Here is a 19,176-nt window from a genome sequence, read left to right on the forward strand (position 1 = left end):
GGAGCTGGAGACCGAGAAGCAGCTGCAGAGGGACGAGGCCGCCGAGCATAAGGACTTCAAGGAGGGCGTGGACCGCTGGATCGGCCGCCTTGAGGACGTCGCCGGCAGGATCACCGCGCAGCTGGCTACCATGGGGATGCCAAATGTGAGGTACGCCCCAGAGCGTAGCGGGACCACCAACGCCAAGATGACCCTGATCTTTGAGTGCGTTCTCGGGGCCCTGGAGCTGCTTCACGCCAATCGGGTGGCCTCGCTGGCTGACGAGGCCCGGAGGCTTTGCCAGGGCGCCATGACTAAGGTTCTCACCAAGGTGGCACACTGGTACCCCGACCTCGACTGCGACGCCGCGCTGGAGAGCTTGCCGGAGGGTACTGACCTCGCGCCGCTCAGGGAGCGCATCAAGCCCATCATCAGCCGTGTCGGCGGAATTCTGAGGGTGCAGGACCAGCGCCGGGATTAGGCACCCCATTTCTTATCGCCGCTGCAGGTTCACAACCAAGACAATTGCCATCTTTAGTTAGAACCGCAGCAACAATTTGATGTAATATGACTCTGCGGCACTTTTTAATATTATGCATGTTATTTCCCCGTTCGATCTTTCCTTGTATGTCCACCCTACGTAACTGGGTACGCTTGCCGGCGCGTAAACCCAGGGCGGCGTCTTGGGGACGGGTCCCCATTGGCCTGCCGGGTGTGCTTGCTTCCGGACGAACCACCTTACCGCCCTTAGCGCGGCCGCCCGAACTATCGAGCTTGACTCGAGTCAGAGTCGGGAGCGCTGCCAAGCGCGGAAGGTTACCCCACCACTCTCGACGCGGCCGCTTTGAGCTGTTGAGCGGACTTGAAACAGAACTAGGGCGTTGTCAATCGCGGGAGGGCCCCTTCGCGTGCAGGTTTTCCATACATAGGCAAGATCTCCGAACACGATAACTTTATGTATAAAAGGAAATAACTCAAGGCTCTGAACGACTTCGCTTTTCTGTCGCCGCGCTGGCGTCCTCCGCGTTCGCAGGCGACGCCTTTTTCTCCTGGCCGTCTCCTTCTTGGGGGCCACGGCGACGAAGAACGCTAGGCTAGCTACTAGACCAGATTCTCACAATTGCAGCCCCCTACCTGGCGCGCCAAAGATGTCGGTGTGGAACGACACCTATGGGATCACGAGAATCCCTACTACGGTTGCCAGGGCACAGGGTTGCAAGAAGAGCAGGATCAGCAGTCAGCACGAGGATCGTTTACCCAGGTTCGGGCCGCGAGGATGCGTAAAACCCTAGTCCTTCTTTGGTGGATGTATTTCAGAGAGTTCTTGAGCTCTCGAACTAGCTATGGTGAGTGCGTGGTTCGAAAGAGCCGAATCCTCCTCCAGTACGCCACGTGCCTCCTTTTATAGTCGAAAGGGGCTGCCACAGTGGCATACAGGAGGTGGAAAGGCGTACAGTATTGCGAGCTTATCGCTCGTATTGCAGGACAAGTCGCATTTAATGCGCCGCTGAGGTGTCCCCTAGCTTTATTGGGGACGGGGGCGAGGCCCGTCCCGTCCGTCGCCGCTCCTCCTCGCTTCGACACGCGCCCTGGCCAGCGATGCGTGCGGCGCCATGTAGGCAGGCAGGCAGCTGAGGTGGCGCGGTGGTAGGGTCTTCACGAAGATCTGCATGCCGCCACGCAGGCGCCTGCTGAGTTGGCCTGGAAGCTGCATGTTGCCACGTAGGTGCCTGCCCAGTTGGTTTGGGCTGGCAGCTGCATGCGAACGGCGGTGGAGACTTGGCTGGTGCGGGCCGGGCAATGGCCCTGCTGTCGTCTTCGGCGAGAGCCTTGCCGGGGGCCCCGGCAAGGGTCTTGCCGTGGCGCGCTGTCGTCCCCGGCAAGAATCTCGCCGGGGGTCTCGTGGCTCTCCTCGGCAAGGATCTTGCCGAGAATCGTTGTCTTCTAATCCTCACCTGATCTTGAATATGTCTTCACAAAGATCTGCATGCCACCACAGAGGTGCCTCCCGAGCCCTGGCCCCACGTGGCTGATGGCGTTGGGGTCGTGGGCTCAAGGGTGGCTCGCCATGTTGGTGTCTGGCGAGCCGCCCCGGCAAGAGGCTACCCCGGCAAGGGTCTTGCCGGGGGAACCTACTTCGTCCCTCTGCTCTTTATAGTCTTGGTCCTGGCGTTGCTCTGGCTGCCTCGGGCTTCGGTTTTACTTCGGTACACCTCCCCTGCTCTGTTTGGTGTGGCCGTGGGCGCGGCTCCGACTGCCCGTGCACAGGTAAAGGGGTACAAAGGTGCGCCCCTTCTTTTGTACACCGACATTACTGCAGCAGTTCTTCGCCATGTATGCATGTGCACTGTTTGGGCCTAGCCCAAAGACTCCTCGTATGCGTGTGTGGTCCAGACCCCGGGGGCTCCTGTCGGTGTACTAAGACATGGGTGCTTTATTACCCTGACTTGTGCACAGACAGTAGTAGCCTTCCTGGCGGCAGAGCTTGCCGGGGAACAACTCTAAACAAGAGGCAAGACTTGGCTTACAAAACCACGAAGAAGACCTCAAGGCAAGTCGTCGAGAAGTACTAAGTCAATACTGAAGATCAAGGCCTTGGTTGCCGGCACGCTACTTGGCGGCAAGTGAAGACCCGCCTCACTGAAGAAAGGTTTTCCAAAGTCTCTTCTAGCAGCTAGCACAAATTCTCTCTGGTCCACACCATGTGACCGGCCAATCGATCTTTAAATAATAATCGAGAAAAATGTCTGATCTATTCATCAACTATCATCGCAATAGATCAGAAATTACGGACCTTCCTAGACCTCTTAGCGACGACTACAATTTAACCTAACACACATCGCCAACCACAGGAATGAGAAGAGGGACCTGACCTTTACTTGCAAAACAAAAACGGAGCTAGCATCGTGAGACGGAGGGGGGCGATGGAGGGAAGCGACAGGGAGGGAATTTAAATGCTTCTGTTCAAGGCAATAAAGAACATCATCACCTCTCCACCTCGACGCAGCTTAGCTGTCCGGCGCCCTCATTATATATCGCCACGGGAGCTGCACCACCACCCCTCAAATACTCAGGCACAGGGCAGGGGGCTCTCACTTAGTCCGTGTCCTTCACCCCGGCAGCGCTAGCTAGTACGTGCATGCAAGTGCCCTTCCAAGCGCGCGCCTCCAAACCACCCTATCTCCATCTCCTCCACCTCCACACCCACATTAGGTTGGTTTCGCGTACACGTTCCGTGTCACTAGCTGGGTAGCTTCAACGTACTCCAAAGGTAATGTACCGCGCGGCAACGTCGGCTATTTAATTGCATCGATAGATCATTAGTATAGCTAGGTTGATGGTGGAGTATTCTGTTGATGTTGTTTTATGTTTGAGATCGAGCGAATGCATGACATGAGCTATATTTGGTGTGCATTGTGCAGTGCACCGGTGGTGTGCGGAGTTAGCTTGAAGATGAGCAGGAACAATGGTAAGGGGCCGAAGCTGGACCTGAGGCTGAGCTTTTCGCGGTCACGCGGCGGCGGCCGTGGCGGCGGCGGAGGGGGTCCATCGGCTGCGCCGCCGGGAGGCAGCAACTCGCCGAGGAGGATGTCTTCGTCGTCTTCTTCCTCCGCATCCCCGCCGAGCTCGTGCGTGTCGTCGGAGGGGAGCCCGGAGGCTGGTGGGGGCAGTGGTGGCTCGGCGATGATCCTCGCGGGCTGCCCCCGGTGCATGATGTACGTGATGCTGTCGCGGGAGGACCCCAAGTGCCCCAAGTGCCACAGCACTGTGCTCCTCGACTTCAACGACGTCGGCGCCGACCACCGCAACCCAGGGTTCGGCTCCGGCAAGGTCGGCAAGGGCAAGCGCGGCTGAACCGACCGGCCGGGCTTCTTCGATCTAGATGCTTAGCCGTCGTGTCGTCGATCGCCTAGCTGCAATCGACCGTCCTCTTTCGTTTCTCATCAATCGTGTGCGTGCGTGTTCGTTGGTGTTGGTGTGTGCGTGCGTGCGTGCGAGTTGGGTCAAGAAGAAAGGAATTATTCCGTAGACCCGTCCCTTCCATGGACTAGCTAGTGGGACGCCGGGGTGCCCATGGAACGGGTCTAGGTAATAATTTCATCTGTTGTAGTGTGAGTCGTGACTGCGTGCGTTTGTAGTACGGGGCAGTACTGGCAAGGATTAAGATTTTGTCTCTGAGGTTTTATAGAAGGCAGTAATGCCCTTGTCTCACCCCGTCCTTTGGCGCCAGGCACAGCCGTGAAGCTTGACGCGGCCGGGGCATAAATACGCTGCAGTGACGCATTTCATTTCATACGGACGAACGACCGACGTCGAGCTATAGCTCTGGCTAGCTATGTCAGCTAGGCAGCTCATTCATTCTCGTTTAACTCGCGCACATGTCCTACGTACGCCGCATCGATCGAACATACGTACGCACGTACGTACGTACGCCTGTATGCGTAATAACCTTTTCTGAATACTACATGGTTTTTGCATGACAAATGGTAGTAGTACTACTACGTACTCAGAACACGCAAAGATCATCATGAGATTAACATGAATGAAGACTCGGGCTGTCAAATCAAAGTTGAGAAAAGTCTTGTTTTCTCGAGACCATGCATGCACTAATAAAGCTCAGACAACTTTTCCTGCAAAATAAGTTTGCATGTTGCACGGTTCAGACTTCAGACCACACCACACCAGAGGGAAAGAAGCAAGGGAAGAGGCAGGCACGCATGGGAAGATGCTGGGTGGTTAGGGTCATTCAAAGGGGAGACTATTGCGGATTAACTCGCTTTTAAACCCAGAATGAATGCACGAGTAATTGGAGACAGTTGTGCAATAACAAAGAGGGGCATCGATCGTGTCAGGGCGCCGATGCATCAAACCACACAGTCGATGCCAACCTTGTCGCTTCAATGCGTTGTTGCTGCAATGCAAGGAAGGCCAATTGATTCCTCACACAGCCAGCCACTAAATGTGCCCTCATTTCCACTTCGTCTCAGCCTGCCCGGCTGTCTGGTACGCTAGCTTTCCACTGTACTCGCTACGCTCTACTGTGCGTACGTGCCTCTTCTGGACACAGAATCAAGGCACGCTGCGGCCGCTCCATCCCCTTGTACAGTCGCCGGCTTAATGCCGTCGAGAACCTCATAAACAGTGCAACAGCCGCAGCAGCAAGAAGATTATGAAAATTACTGGCGGCAGCACAGTGTGCATGCGCCCCAACATAAATTAAGGCAGGCTTGATGGCCTCCCTTCTGAAAAGGACCTGTCCAACAGTGACCTGTGGAGAAGACGCTGGTCGATATCAAGCTAGCTGGCCACTTTTAGGCAGACGCGCGCAGGGAGGCAGAGGTGTTTATGGTGGGCATTCAGCTGATGGCATCGCGGTCCGTGCAAAGCTAGCGCCGGGCTAGTGTCAACTGCGTGCTTGCAGATCGAGTACATGTGTGCATGGTCGTGCATGTAGAGTAGTAAACCGCGGCAATGCATGCATGGCCATACATATCCATCCTTGTCAGGCAAATTAAACGGATCGACCAATCAATCGACCAACCACTCGATTTTGAAACCCCTCCGAGCTAAAAGACCAGCTCATAATCAACCCCGATCATCGCAATTGAAGGCCATATAGTGCCTAGAGAGAAGATACGTACGGACTACTAATAACTAATAAGTGCCCATGAATATGAGTTGTTGCTTCTTGGCCAGGGTCACAGCTCCGACTGAGCTGTTCTTCTTTCCATGCAAAGATGCAGCGAATCATGTGTCCAAATGTTTTGATCATCAGATGTTCAATCGACCAAGTACTCCGTTTGATGCTCGATGCCGCCATCTAGGAGTACTTCAGCCATGAATGGAGATTGGTAGGAATCATAAGTTCACTTTTGTGCCTCGATGGAGGTAAATAGGTAATCAACTAAACTACTCCATTATACAAAGTGAGAAGGACAGGTTGATCAGCATGAGAAATGATTTCACAGCATGTACTCCCTCCGTTCCTAAATATAAGTCATTTTAGAGATTTTAATATGAACTACATACAGATATATATAGACGTAGTTTAGAGTGTAGATTCACTTATTTCGTTTCGTATGTAGTTCATATTTGGAATCTTTAAAAAGACTTATATTTAGAAACGGAGGGAGTAGTATATATGCATGCACGGCACAAGAAACTTATTAAGGATGGTGCAGATATTAAGCAGTGGGGGTGCTACCACAACTCAAGAGAACTGTCGTAGCTGGTACGCCAGTGTCAACAGCCTAGCTTGCGGATTTGTTGTGCAAATCGTATACCTAGCTATTACGAGGTCAATGGTCCATACGCATTTGATATAGCCAGCTAGCTGTACTACAAAGTACGTACTAGTACGTGGATCACTACTGGCAGACCGATCTCTGCCCGCCTGTTTTTATTTTTACTTTCGTGAAATACAGCAAAAGCTTGGCCTTTTCGTTAATTGAGCAAGGAGTAAAGAGTATGTACAAGGCCGAAGTCAAAAAGAAGTAAACGTACTATTCTCCCGGAATGATCACCCCTAAGTGTATGGCTCTGGCAATACACCACAATCTAACCTCTCTCTTGGTATTGCCAAATACCATCGTAGGGAAGGACGCAAAATTTGGCATGCATTTCATGTAGCCAGCTAGCTGTACTACAAAGTACGTACGTACTAGTACGTGGATCTCTACAGGCAGACCGATCTCGGCTCGCTTGTCCAATGCTTAAAACTTTGTGAAGCAAAAGTGTTCGTGCGTGCGACGATCTATGAGACCAGCAACGGCCCCTTTGCGGTTCGACTGTGGGGATACGCACGCATAAAAAGCAGAGTCAGCAGACCACACAAGCGTTTACCCAGGTTCGGGCTGCCGTGAGGCGTAAAACCCTACACCTGCTTTGTATATTGGATGTGTTTGAGATCAAATACAAGGAGCACAGCTTGCCGGCAAGGTGTGCGGAAAGTGCGGCTACGCATGTAAATGAGCAAAGTGTCGACCTTTGCAGATCATGCCAGTAGATAATTTTACTTCTCGAGATAGCAACTCCCCTATGTGACAATTCAGATGATAATCGTGAAGCAGATGATCTTGAGGCAGAAAACTTGGCCATGAACATCTATTCACAACAACATCCTGGAGCAAGGACAAACTGTTCGAAGGAGAAGAAGAGGCGAGGTGAGCGCGGACCTACTTTGGGGCATGGTTTACAGAGTATTTTAGCAAGGACCAGATCTACGATGAAGGTTGGCTTCATGGAGGGAGCAAACATGCCTATTAACCCTCTGCAAGCATGCCTTACGCAGCATGTATATGGAAGTGTGGGGCGCCATTGAAATGCAAAATTCATCCCTGGCTAGCTGTTCAACATCAGATTTGGACGTCGGACCGACGAGCTCGACATGGGTTGCAAGATCACCCCTCGCCATGCTACACGTGCTTGCAAGAGGAAGATAATGCCGAGCACATACACATCCAATGCCCCTATGCTAGACAGGTGTGGCAAAAATGCTTCAATGGATTGAATTTGATGGTTCCTCAGCCGCAGGACATGATAATCTGTTGGAGCGGTGGTTGCAAGCTAGAGGCAACTTAACAAGGGAGATCAAGAGAGCTTTTGACACGCTGGTGGTTGCCGTGGCATGGTCGCTATGGAAGCAAAGAAATGCGAGGGTGTTCAACCGGATAAATCAACAAAAAACGGTGGACGAGCTACACAAACACATCATGGACGAGATTAAAGAATGGAAGGAGGCCGGTTTAGGTGGTGGAGTGTTAGATAGGGTGGTGAGAGAGTAGGCTTTGCTTGCTAGGTGTGGGTGTAGGCGTTTTCTTCTTCTTTTGTGTGATGCTCGCATCACTCGCAACTTCTTGTAAATATTTCCGCCTTCTATAAAATTATGGTACGCCATTGGCGTATTCTCAAAAAAAAAAAAACCTCTGCAAGCAGCAAAACTAGTTCGCAGGTGGGTTTTGAAGTCAAAAATCATTTGCCATTAAAAACCAAGTGGAAGGAGTAGAGTGCAGAAGGGAATAAGCATATGCTTCCTGAAGCATATAAAATTCAATAAAGGTCAGCCATCAAACGAATCTCTTTTGCATTTGTGCCATACCACGTCTTTTTAACTTCGCACCCTAAATATTGTAACACGCATGTGTGTATAATGTCTGCACTAACGTTTGAGTTTCCAAACAACGCTCCATTGCCCAAAGGAGTTTCTGACCCTGAGCAAGCAGCCGCATTCCCACCCAGCCGCCGCCGCTGTTCCCGTTGCAGTCCCGCCGCCGCCGTGCCCTAGCAACCCCGCTGCCCACTGCGACCGTTCGACTGAGCTCCGATGGCGAAGCGGCACCGTGATAGATCGTAGCCCACAGGAACCATCTGATATAGTTGGACGACAGGTACGTTTCTAGTCGAAACCCTAGCAAATAGGATTAGTCGATTGAATGGGCGATTTAACTGTTGCTTGTTGAGTTGCTCCAGTTTTCAAACAATACTGACATGTATTTAGGACTGGACTAGTGTGTAACGACCCGACCCGAAATCGGTCAAGTCTCTGTGTAGCTGTACCATCCCAAGATCATGCTGGCACACACAGTACATTGATGCAAAGATTCAAAGTTCAATCACACCTGAATTTATTACACGATTCACATATCGAGTCTTTATTACATCATAATAAATTCGGCCGAAGGCCAACTCATGAGAAATAAACTAAATAAAGCTGCGGAAACGTAGACGAATAGCGAGTCCATCCGACTCCATAGGGCAATCGCCAAGCGTGGATCGTGGCCTCACTCCTGATCGGAAAATTCCTCTGCAACATAAGACGTTGCAGCCGTGTAGGTCAGCATTTTGAATATGCCGGCAAGTCATGAAGAGAGAACAACAATAAAATTACTAATACTATATGCAATTTGGCTGTGGGGCTCTAAGTTTCATTGTTTTGCGAAAAAGCCGGTTTTTCCCTACAACAAGGACTTGTTTGTAATTACTACAAAATGTTGGTAGTTATTGAGATGGTTCCGCCAACCAATGTCTCATTCCCAATTATTAAATAACCCCTCAATTAATTTATTAAGTTCAGTGTTGAGATATTCCGAAATACTCCAATTCCAGAGGCTCATTTGTCCGTAACCGGGGACACGGCTAATCGATTAGGTTGTTACTCTGCAGAGGTTTGTGCACTTTACCCGCAAGAATCGTTCCCTCCTTTAAGTCTTCGCACTGCCTGGTGTTTGAAGACGGGACGAACGAAACAGGGTCTTCCGAAGAGTTCCTCTGGGCCACTGCCGGTGCCCATCCAATCCTACCGTTCTTCTACATCTCGTAGCACCGTCCGGCCAGAGTCACGCCTAGGGTCGACCAAGCCAGAGCCCATAATGGCTTGCGGCTGCACAGGTAAGCTTCCGGTCAATGGGGTATCCATCCGTCTCTTCGTGGCTGGGTGAAGCTTTCCGCAAGATGTCATGGCGCTTCTCCATGCATCCCGGCCATCCGCTGGTTTCTCCAGGGTGCCCGTCAACCGTCCTCCACCCAGTAGTGAATTTTGAAGTCCATCTTGAGCTTGATGTCATGGGGTTTTCATCATCTTGACTCTCGCATCTCCCTTATGAATCACTCAACCAACCCCGTCTACGAAGCATAGCAAATAAACTACATCGTCCCGGGCATCGGTAACAAGGGAGAAGGGTTCATCCTACCTCATGATACTACTCAAGAACATAACTTAACAAAATTCTCCTACTGCATGCATGGTGGGGAGGTATAACTCTAATGCAATAAAATCATAGGTATTGTAAAAACATGATCAAATGACTTGCCTGGCTGACGGTCTTCGAAAGCTAGCGACTCGTAATAGCAGGCTTCGCACTCCGGGAATTCTACCGAGTCAAACAATAGCACAAATATAGCACAATAAAACAGCAAGTTGAAGTAAAACACCTAAGCACTCAAACCAAAACCAAAGAAAAACTCGGAGAAAGCAAATCAAGGTTTTCATCATATCAAGCAACAACTAAGAAATAGTTTTACACAACTAAAACTTTTCTTAACAGAACCTAAGCATTGGTTTTGCTAACTAACAGAAGGGAAAACATCATACAAACTAGTAGCAAAAAGAATCACATCAAAAGCTATTATAGAACTCCTATTATGCCTAAAACAATCCTAGCAAAGAAAATAAAATAAATTTTTTTATTCTACCGTAAATAAAAGTTCCTCCTCTGTAGCTACAGAAACTAATCTAAAATAAACTATAACATAATAAAAATAAAATTATTTACTAACTAGAACAGTAGGAAAACAGTAGCTAGCTAAATAAACAAGAAAAAGTTGATTTCGACATAAAACTAATTGTTTATTAAATCTAAAATACCCAAACAAGTTCCTACTGCTAGGCATGGTCAAAACTAAGCATTAGAAAAAAGAATCACTAAAAAATAATAATCCTAACTCAATTTATGGCAGAAAAACTAATCTGTCTAAATCTAATATAAAACTATTTCTAATAATTTAAACATGGCTAAACATATTTTCTACAGAAACTACAACAAATTTGCAAACTAACAAAAAAGAATCAACTAAAAATATTAAAAAAACCTAAGAGAAACAGATTTTACAAGATTGGAACTTTTCTGTTTTTAAAACAGAACGTAAATAACAGAAAAAAAAAACTAATGGGCGCTATTGGGCTCGGGGTGGTGCGATCTGAAACTAAACCGCGCCCGGTCGTTAACTAACATACGCGTACAGTGTATAACTAAAAGAAACCAGTGATCCGGTTTAAATCTAAACCAAAAAAAACCGTACACTAAAACCAATAAAAAACGAGTTACTAAACCGATCTAACGGTTCGATCTAAAAGAAAAAAAAATAGAGGAGCGCTCGTGCTTACAGAGAGGAAACGGGCGTGGCAGGGAAGAAGAGGCCGGTGGGCGGCGGGGCTCCGGTCGTCGGCGGCGTCGGCGAGGATGTCCAGGTGATGCGGGTGTTCGGGGGCGTCCGATTTTCTGTGGACGGTGAGCTGAGGGGATGTCGGGGACGGCGGAGACAACGAAGACAAGGCGGTGGAGCTCGGTGCTCCGGTGGAGCGTGCGGGGTTGGGAGTGGCCTCTGTAGATGACGAAGACGAACAAAAACATGTCAAAAAGGTTTGTGAGGTCGGGCTAGACCGATAGCAGATGTTAGAGAGGCTGGGGATGCTCACCGGTGAAGCAAAACGGCGGTGAACTTCGGTGGCTGGGGCGAGATCGGAACGGAGATGGTGGCGGCTGTGGAGGGTTTTAGAGAGGGTTTTTGAAGGGGATCGCGAGAGGACGGGTAGGGCTACTTATAGGACGTGTTACTTGGGTTTTGGAGAGGGGCGGACGCGGCCGGCGTCGAACGGAGCGAGATACGGGCACGGGAGTATCGGGACGAAGGAGATGATGCTGTGGGGTCCAGCGATCAGAGGGAAAAAAATTGAGAGAGGGGATTACGTGAGGGAGGGGGAGTTATGTGAGGGGATCGAGCGAAGGGAGCGTGGGGATCGAGCGCTCGCCTCGCCTGGCGGCCTACTGGCCCGCGGCTGGGCCGGTTGGCCTGGCTGGCGCCTGCGGCTTTGCCTCTTTTTTTTTGAATTAGAGAGAAGAGAAAACATAGAAAAATATATATTATTTTTATGTAGGACATATATATATCAAAATTCTCAGGGGAATTAATCCTACAATGTGGACATTTTTCCAGGGGCAAAATATCGAACTAAAAAAAACAATTTTCTGGAAATCCCAAATAAAATTCAAATTTGAATTCAAAATTTTTGGCAATATTTTTCTTCTGACATTTTTGGAGTGTCATGTTTACTCCTCTCATACTTTTGCTCAAGTATTTGTCAGGCATTGTTTGAAATAAATTCAACTGCCAATTTGAATCCAAATTCCAACAAACTCAAAAGTCTCTGAAATAATTCAAATGTCACTCAATTCAAGCAATATGCATAGATGCTTAGCTATAATTGTAAAACATTCCAAATGGGAAATTTGGGATGTTACATAGTGATAGTGGCAGCTAGTGTGAAAAAAAGAAAACCCTAGAAATTAGGATCCGTTCATAGGAGCCCATATTAGATTCTGTGGTAATTTTGATCCTCATAATCGCTTTCATTTTTACAATTTTGATTTGCAAATTTTGTCTTTGATTGATTGCTAGCTCTACCAGGATGGAAGAGTTTTGCGCCGGAGACGAGCAGTTGCTGGCCAAGTGCAACGAAATATGCTCATGGTTTTGGGGTGTGGATTCTCTCGAGTTGCACTCGCTGGGCCTGACTTTGGAAGTGACACCGGATGAACTGAAGCAGATGGTTCCTGAAGGCAGGTGGCAATCACAATGGAGACTCTCCTCTGGGCAATGGCTGAGGCGATGGAGCCGCCGGATCCTCGACAGCGAGCTCGCTGGTACGAGTACCGCTCCCACCTCTTGTCGCCGAATCCAGAGCCGGAAGGGCCGATGAATTTGCGTATTATCGACATCGTCGACGAGGAAATGGAAGAGGAGGATTCTGACGATGAGGAGGAGGAGGAAGATAATTCTAAGGAGGAGGAGGAAGAGGATTCTGATGAGGAGCACACAGGAGGAGGATTTTGATGAGGAGCTGGAGCAAGAGCAGGATGCAGAAGACGACAGCTACCAGGGGGTTTGGAGATCATCGCACAAGAGGAGGTTGCAGAAGAGGTGGGCTATCACATGGTATGGAGATCATTAAAGGTTGGTCCTCCTATGATGGGAGGATCGTTGGTGATGTTGTTGGCTTTGATTTCCCCCTCCGGGATGGAAGTATCCCTGGAGAAATCGCTCCGCTGGAGAGCAAAAAGTGCTCCTGCCTAGGTTCCGCCTCGAGAGGGCGGCACTTTGTCCCGAAAGTCTTCTTCTATTTTTTTCTAGGGCAAAAGGCTTCATATAACAGAAGGACGGTACCATAGGGCTACTGTGGGATCCACAAGGCATCAGGGCATGCCCAGGGGGTGGGCGCGCCCTATTGCCTTGTGAGCAGCAGGTGCTCCCCCCCCTCTGGTGGTTCTTCATTCCAGTATTTTTTTATATATTCAATAAAAAATCTTCATGAAGTTTCAGGTCATTTGAAACTCCATATAATAGTTATCTCTGTTGTAGCTCTTTTAGGCCCAGAATCCAGCTGTCGACAATTTCCCTCTTCATGTAAATCTTGCAAATTAAGAGAGAAAAGTCATTAGAATTGCATCATAAAGTGAAATAATGACCAAAACCATTATAAATAACTGTAGGAAAACATGATGCAAAATGGATGTAGCAGCGACGTGGACCCGTGTGGTTGCTCCTTAAGTCGGTTGGATCTCTTATTCTGCCACAAGAAAGCTAATTTATGGAGAGAGAGAGAGAGAGAGAGAAAATCGTATTAAAATTTCAGCCTGATTGGAATTATGCATCTCCGATGATTTAAGAAATGGTGCTCGCCCAGAAAACACAAGCGAAAACAGGAGATAAAATAGAGAGAGCCAATCTAGGGGAGAGCTCCCTCTCTCCCAGATGGCCAAGGAAGAAGAAGAAGGAGGGGGCCCTTCCCCCTCTCCTCTGGTGGCACCGAAGCGCTGCCGGGGAGATCTCCATCACCACACCATCAAATCCCTCTCCATTCTCATGGTGATATGTGAGTAGTTCATCCTCGAGGCTGAGGGTATGTACTAGTAGCTATGTGTTCGATTTCTCTCTCTCTTTCTCATGTTCTTGATGGATTCAATTTTGATATATCATGAGCTTTATTAATGTAGTTGGATCTTATGATGTCCATCCCCCTTTATTCTTTTTGTGGTGAATTTAGTATTGCTCTTTAAAGTTTCTTTATGTTGGATTGAATACTTTGGATTTGAGATTGTATGGATCATGTCTAGTAATTAACGTGCAAATACCCGAGGTGACATTGGGACACTCTTAGCATAAAGGTTGAATGATAAGTATCATATGGTGTTGTCGTAGTACGATTGCTGGGACTATCCATGGCACTTTGTGGGTGGTTCAATAGATCAATATTGGAAAGACAACTTTGAGGTGGTTTATTGTTAAGCGCAATGCAATTTCATCCTACATTCTTCGATCAAAATAGAAACTTTGGAGTGATTCTTTGATGCAATTTTCGGGATTATCATGTGGTTTAATTATGTTAATGATCTTGAGAGTTGTCACTAGTGAAAGTATGAGCCCTAGACCTTGTTTCCAAGCATTAGGACACCGTTTTTACTCACTTTTGTTATATTCTAGCTTGTTGTTTTTATTTGTTCAGATTACAAAAACCTATTTCTATCAACCATATTACATATCTATGATCATCACTTCTCTGAACTAGTGCACATATACAACTGAGAATTGTATTAAGTGTGTTGGGGACACAAGAGACCACTTGCATTTGATTGCAGTTTTTTTAGAGAACCACCTTTGGCCTACACCTCTCGCAGATTGATAAACCTTAGTTCATCCACTTGAGGGAAATTTGTTGTTGTATTACAAAACTCTACGCTTGGAGGCCCAACAAAGTTTACAAGAATAAAGTTCCGTAGTTACATGAAGCTATTTCTGGCACCGTTGACGGGGAGGAGAGTGCTTGAAAGTATCTTCTTTAGATCTTGCGATGGAATCTTGTAGTTTCTTGTTTTATTCACTAGTTTGGATCATAAAAGGAAACGCAAAATGGAAATGAATTTGCCTGCATTACTTTATCTTTATTAAAAAATTCTTGAAAACGATGAATCTGATAATTGCTATGAAGTGTTAGAAGAAGAATTCAACAAAAGTTGTCATGTGAGTTCCTTGAATGTTAAGCATGATTGGAATGTTGTTGGTATGCATTCTATGAATATCAGTTGTGCTAGTAATAAAAGCTGTAAGCTTGGGGATGGCATGCTTAATGAATATGGTTTGTTTAGTTCCCCCAATTTTTGATGAGAAAAGTTATTATGATGAGAACATGCCTCCTACTTATGATGATTACAATGATGATGAAAGTGGGGTTGGAAGAGTGTCCACTTTAGGTAGCCATGATCCCACTATTTTGGAGGGTGTTCAATCTTATTTGAATAATGATAGAAGTGGATTAGGAGAGGTCATGACTTTATTTAGTGATGATTCCATTATTTTGGAAGATGTTTCAATTGATTATGATGAGAACAAAGTTGTTACTTATGACGATTATTGTGATGATACTTATGCTATATAATAGTGATAATCATCCTTGTGAAACTTTTCATAATTATGAACATTCATCTACTAAACATTACTCTTTTAATGTGGAATTAATTTATAGTGTTCAAGTTTTATATGATACTCCCACTATTATGAATGAGAAGAAATTTGCTTATGTGGAGAGTAATAAAAACCCTATGCATGTGGATCATGAAAAGAATGATTTATGTGATAGTTATGTTGTTAAAAAAATCATGATGCTACTGAAAATTATTATGAGAGAGGAATATATGTTCATATCTCAACAACATCAAGTTTCCTCTATTGAAACTTTTAAAGTTGCATTTGTTTTGCCTTTCTATGCTAGTTACTTTGTTCTTCAATAAATTTATTGCCTACAAAATTCCTATGAATAGGAAGTGCGTTAGGATTCATGATGCTCCCATTATGTTTCAATTCCTATTTTCATGTGGGCAGCATTAAAATCATCATACCTAGCTAAAAGGCATTAAAGGAAAGAGCTTGTTAGGAGACAACCCAATATTTATCCTTACTGTTTTTTGTGTGTTTACATGATTAAAGCTATTGTAATAATCATGTTTTGTATCTTTTCTTTCAATAATGTTCCAATTTTAGCCTTTACCATGCTCAGTTTGCATGTTTACGAGTTGTTTTTTGAAAACATAAATATTTATTTGTATGTCCTGAATATTCCTGGATTGTTAGAACGTGAACAAATCTTGAATATTTTTACACAGTAAGCATGTATGAGTTCTCTGTTATATGGTACTCCCTCTGTAAACTAATATAAGAGCGTTTAGATCACTACTTTAGTATTCTAAACACTCTTATATTATTTTACGGAGGGAGTAATTTTTTAGATGTTTTAGAGTTATAGAAGTATGTTAATTTATTTCTCCTTTACAGACTGTTCTATTTAGATAGCTTGTTGTTATAGATACATTGTTTGCTCATGTTTTCTTATTTAATATTTCAATTAGTATATAGAGATATTAAATATGTGTAGGAATTTAGTATGCAATATTTAATTATAATCTTGAAGATTTTCTATAGTAGAGAATGTTAAGGTACTGTATTTATTTTGTACTAATCTATCTCATGAGTTCTATTAAGTATTCTATGAATGAAGTTTTTAAGACCCAGGGGAGACTATGATACAGGAGGAATTAAGGAGACACAAGACCTCAAGCTTGAGAATGCCCAAGGCACCCCAAGGTAATATTTCAAGGAGTCTCAAGTATTTAAGCTTGCGGATGCCCCAGTAGGCACCCACTTTTCTTCACCAACAACTATCGGTTAGTCTCAGTAGGGCCTAAGTTTTTATTTATTCACATGATATGTGCCATCCTTGGAGCGTATTTTTGCATCTTAACTTCATGTTGGAGAGATTTAATTCATAGCCACTTATTTACTTAACTACTCTTTGTTCTTCGCTTATATCTTTTGGAGTAGTTTTATTATTTACTTTCATGCTTCACTTATATCCTTAGAGATTCTTTTTAATGAATTGAATATCATACACTTGAAATTACATATGTTGAAAATTAAATACGTATCCTAGCATTATAATTCAATCTCATACGCCGATCTTGTGGGAAGTAGTGGCTTTGCATTGGGTTTAGCAAGTAAAATCTATTGAAATAAACAAACACAACATTGGTCATTTGAACAATTCATCAAAGATGAGTACAAGGAAGATAAATTTCACATGCAAATATACTATCTTGGACATCTTTTGTGATTATGAACCCTCAATGAATATTTTCAACCTTGATCAAATAGTTGATGTTGAACAAGGAAGACAATGTAATGAGTTATGTTTGTGTATATTTGTATAGAAGTTACATTGCCATGGATCCTCCAACATGAGGTCTTTGTTTATAATCTTTGCAAGCCAAATACTTCTGCACTAAGTCGAAATACTGCTTCTGCATCAAAAATCCTTGAATCAAGTTTCTTAGAAAAGTGTCAACTATACCTACCTATATATGGTACTTCATTGCCATTCCAATTAAATTTGTATGTACCAACTCTAAACCTTCAAATAAACTTCTGTTTTGTGTGCTTGTACAGCTCATGGAGTAGTGGGGGTGGTCAATATCTTCCATGCAATTTAATATGATATTTTTCTTTAATATATATGATTTTTGGGAGAAGAAATCAACACAGGGCTGTGCTTGAGGGCCCCACACGGCCAGGTGGCGCACCCATCCCCCATTCGGTAGGAGATCTTCATTTGCCGCAACAAAGCTAATTTATGGGGGAAAATCATGTTAAAATTTCAGCCTGGTCAGAGTTATGGATCTCCGGCTATTTAAGAAACGGTGCTCGGCTAGAAAAAAAGAAGCGAATACAGGAGACAGAATAGAGAGATCCAATCTAGGGGAGAGCTCACTCTCTCCCCGGATGGACAAGGAAGAAGAAGGAGGGGCCCCTTCCCCCTCTCATCCGGTGGCGCCAGAGCACTGTCGGGGACATCTCCTCCATCACTATCACCATCAAATCCCTCTCCGTTCTCATGGTGATGTGTGAGTAGTTCATCCTCGGGGCTAATGGTATGTACTAGTAGCTATGGGTTCGATCTCTCTCTCTGTCTCTCTTATGTTCTTGATAGATTCGATCTTGATGTACCATGAGCTATATTAATATAGTTCGATCTTATGATATATAATGAATTGAGTCTTGCTCTTTAAAGTTTCTTTATGTTGGATTGAATACTTTGGATTTTAGATTACATGATGCATGTCTAGTAATTAATTTGCGGATACCCGAGGTAACATTGGGGTACTCTTAGCGTAATGGTTGAATGATAAGTATCATATGGTGTTATCATAGTATGACTTCTGGGACTATTTGTGGCAGTTTGTGGGTGGTTCAATAGATCAAAATTGGAAAGACAACTTTGAGGTGGTTTATTGTTAAGCGCACCTACGCGATTTCATTCTATTTTCTATAATAGAAATAGAAACTTTGGAGTGATTCTTTGCTGCACTTTGCGGGGTTATCATGTGGTTTAATTATGTCAATGATGTTGAGAGTTGCCACTAGTGAAAGTATGAACCCTAGACATTGTTTCCAAGCATTAAGACACTGTTTTTACTCAATTTTGTTACTTGCTACCTCGCTGTTTTTATTTGTTCAGATTACAAATACCTATTTATACCATCCATATTACACACATATCATCGCTTCTCTGAACTAGTACACTTATACATCTCAAAATTGTATTGGGTGTGTTGGGGACACAAGAGACCACTTGTATTTGATTGTAGGGTTGTTTAAGAGAGGACCACCTTCATCCTACACCTTTCGCGGATTGCTAAACCTTAGGTCATCCACTTGAGGGAATTTGCTGTTGCCCTACCAAACTCTACGCTTGGAGGCCCAACAAAGTTTACAAGAATAAGGTTGCGCCATAGACATCATTATCAAGTGTAAACAAAGTTTACAACAAAGTTTAAACAACGACAAAAATGAGTGTAAAACTACACTCATCAGGTACTCTTACACAATCTTTGCCGCATAGGTATCCAACTCTGGTGTCTTCACGAACAACATCTTTTTGTCCTTGAAGTTGACTTGATCTCATGCTTCCTCCCTTCGAGCTTGAGATTCTTGTTGTGCATGTTTGTGAACATGCCAAATCTCTCCGCATTATCTTCCTCCTTTGCATCATTGCACTCTGCACTTGCCTCCTCCTTCTTCACCATACATCTTGTTCACTGCCCCTTCTCAATTCTCCTTCTCCACCTCCCACTTCCTTCACTGTTTACTTGCCACCTTCATTGCCAAAGAAAGTCGTTCATTTGTTGGAATGATTGTGTCACTGATGTCTACTACGCAACATGTTCTTGTAGACTCGTGTTGGGCCTCCAAGCGCAGAGTTTTGTAGGACAATAGCAAATTTCCATCAAGTGGGTGACCTAAGGTTTATCAATCCGTGGGAGGCGTAGGATGAAGATGGTCTCTCTCAAACAACCTTGCAACCAAATAACAAAGAAT

At 45.4% G+C, this 19,176-nt stretch overlaps 1 protein-coding gene across 1 annotated transcript; it reads left to right on the forward strand.

Moving 5' to 3' along the window:
- Positions 1-3,033: 3,033 nt before the first annotated feature.
- On the forward strand, positions 3,034-4,155 carry LOC123170313 (protein GL2-INTERACTING REPRESSOR 2). The gene is made up of 2 exons (XM_044588164.1): positions 3,034-3,250; positions 3,402-4,155. The coding sequence occupies exon 2, from the start codon at positions 3,433-3,435 to the stop codon at positions 3,832-3,834; it is 402 nt and encodes a 133-aa protein (XP_044444099.1). The 5' UTR covers positions 3,034-3,250; positions 3,402-3,432; the 3' UTR covers positions 3,835-4,155.
- The last annotated feature ends 15,021 nt before the right edge of the window (positions 4,156-19,176 follow it).

The sequence above is a fragment of the Triticum aestivum genome, chromosome 1D (genome assembly GCF_018294505.1).
Source record: "Triticum aestivum cultivar Chinese Spring chromosome 1D, IWGSC CS RefSeq v2.1, whole genome shotgun sequence".
Taxonomy (NCBI): domain Eukaryota; kingdom Viridiplantae; phylum Streptophyta; class Magnoliopsida; order Poales; family Poaceae; genus Triticum; species Triticum aestivum.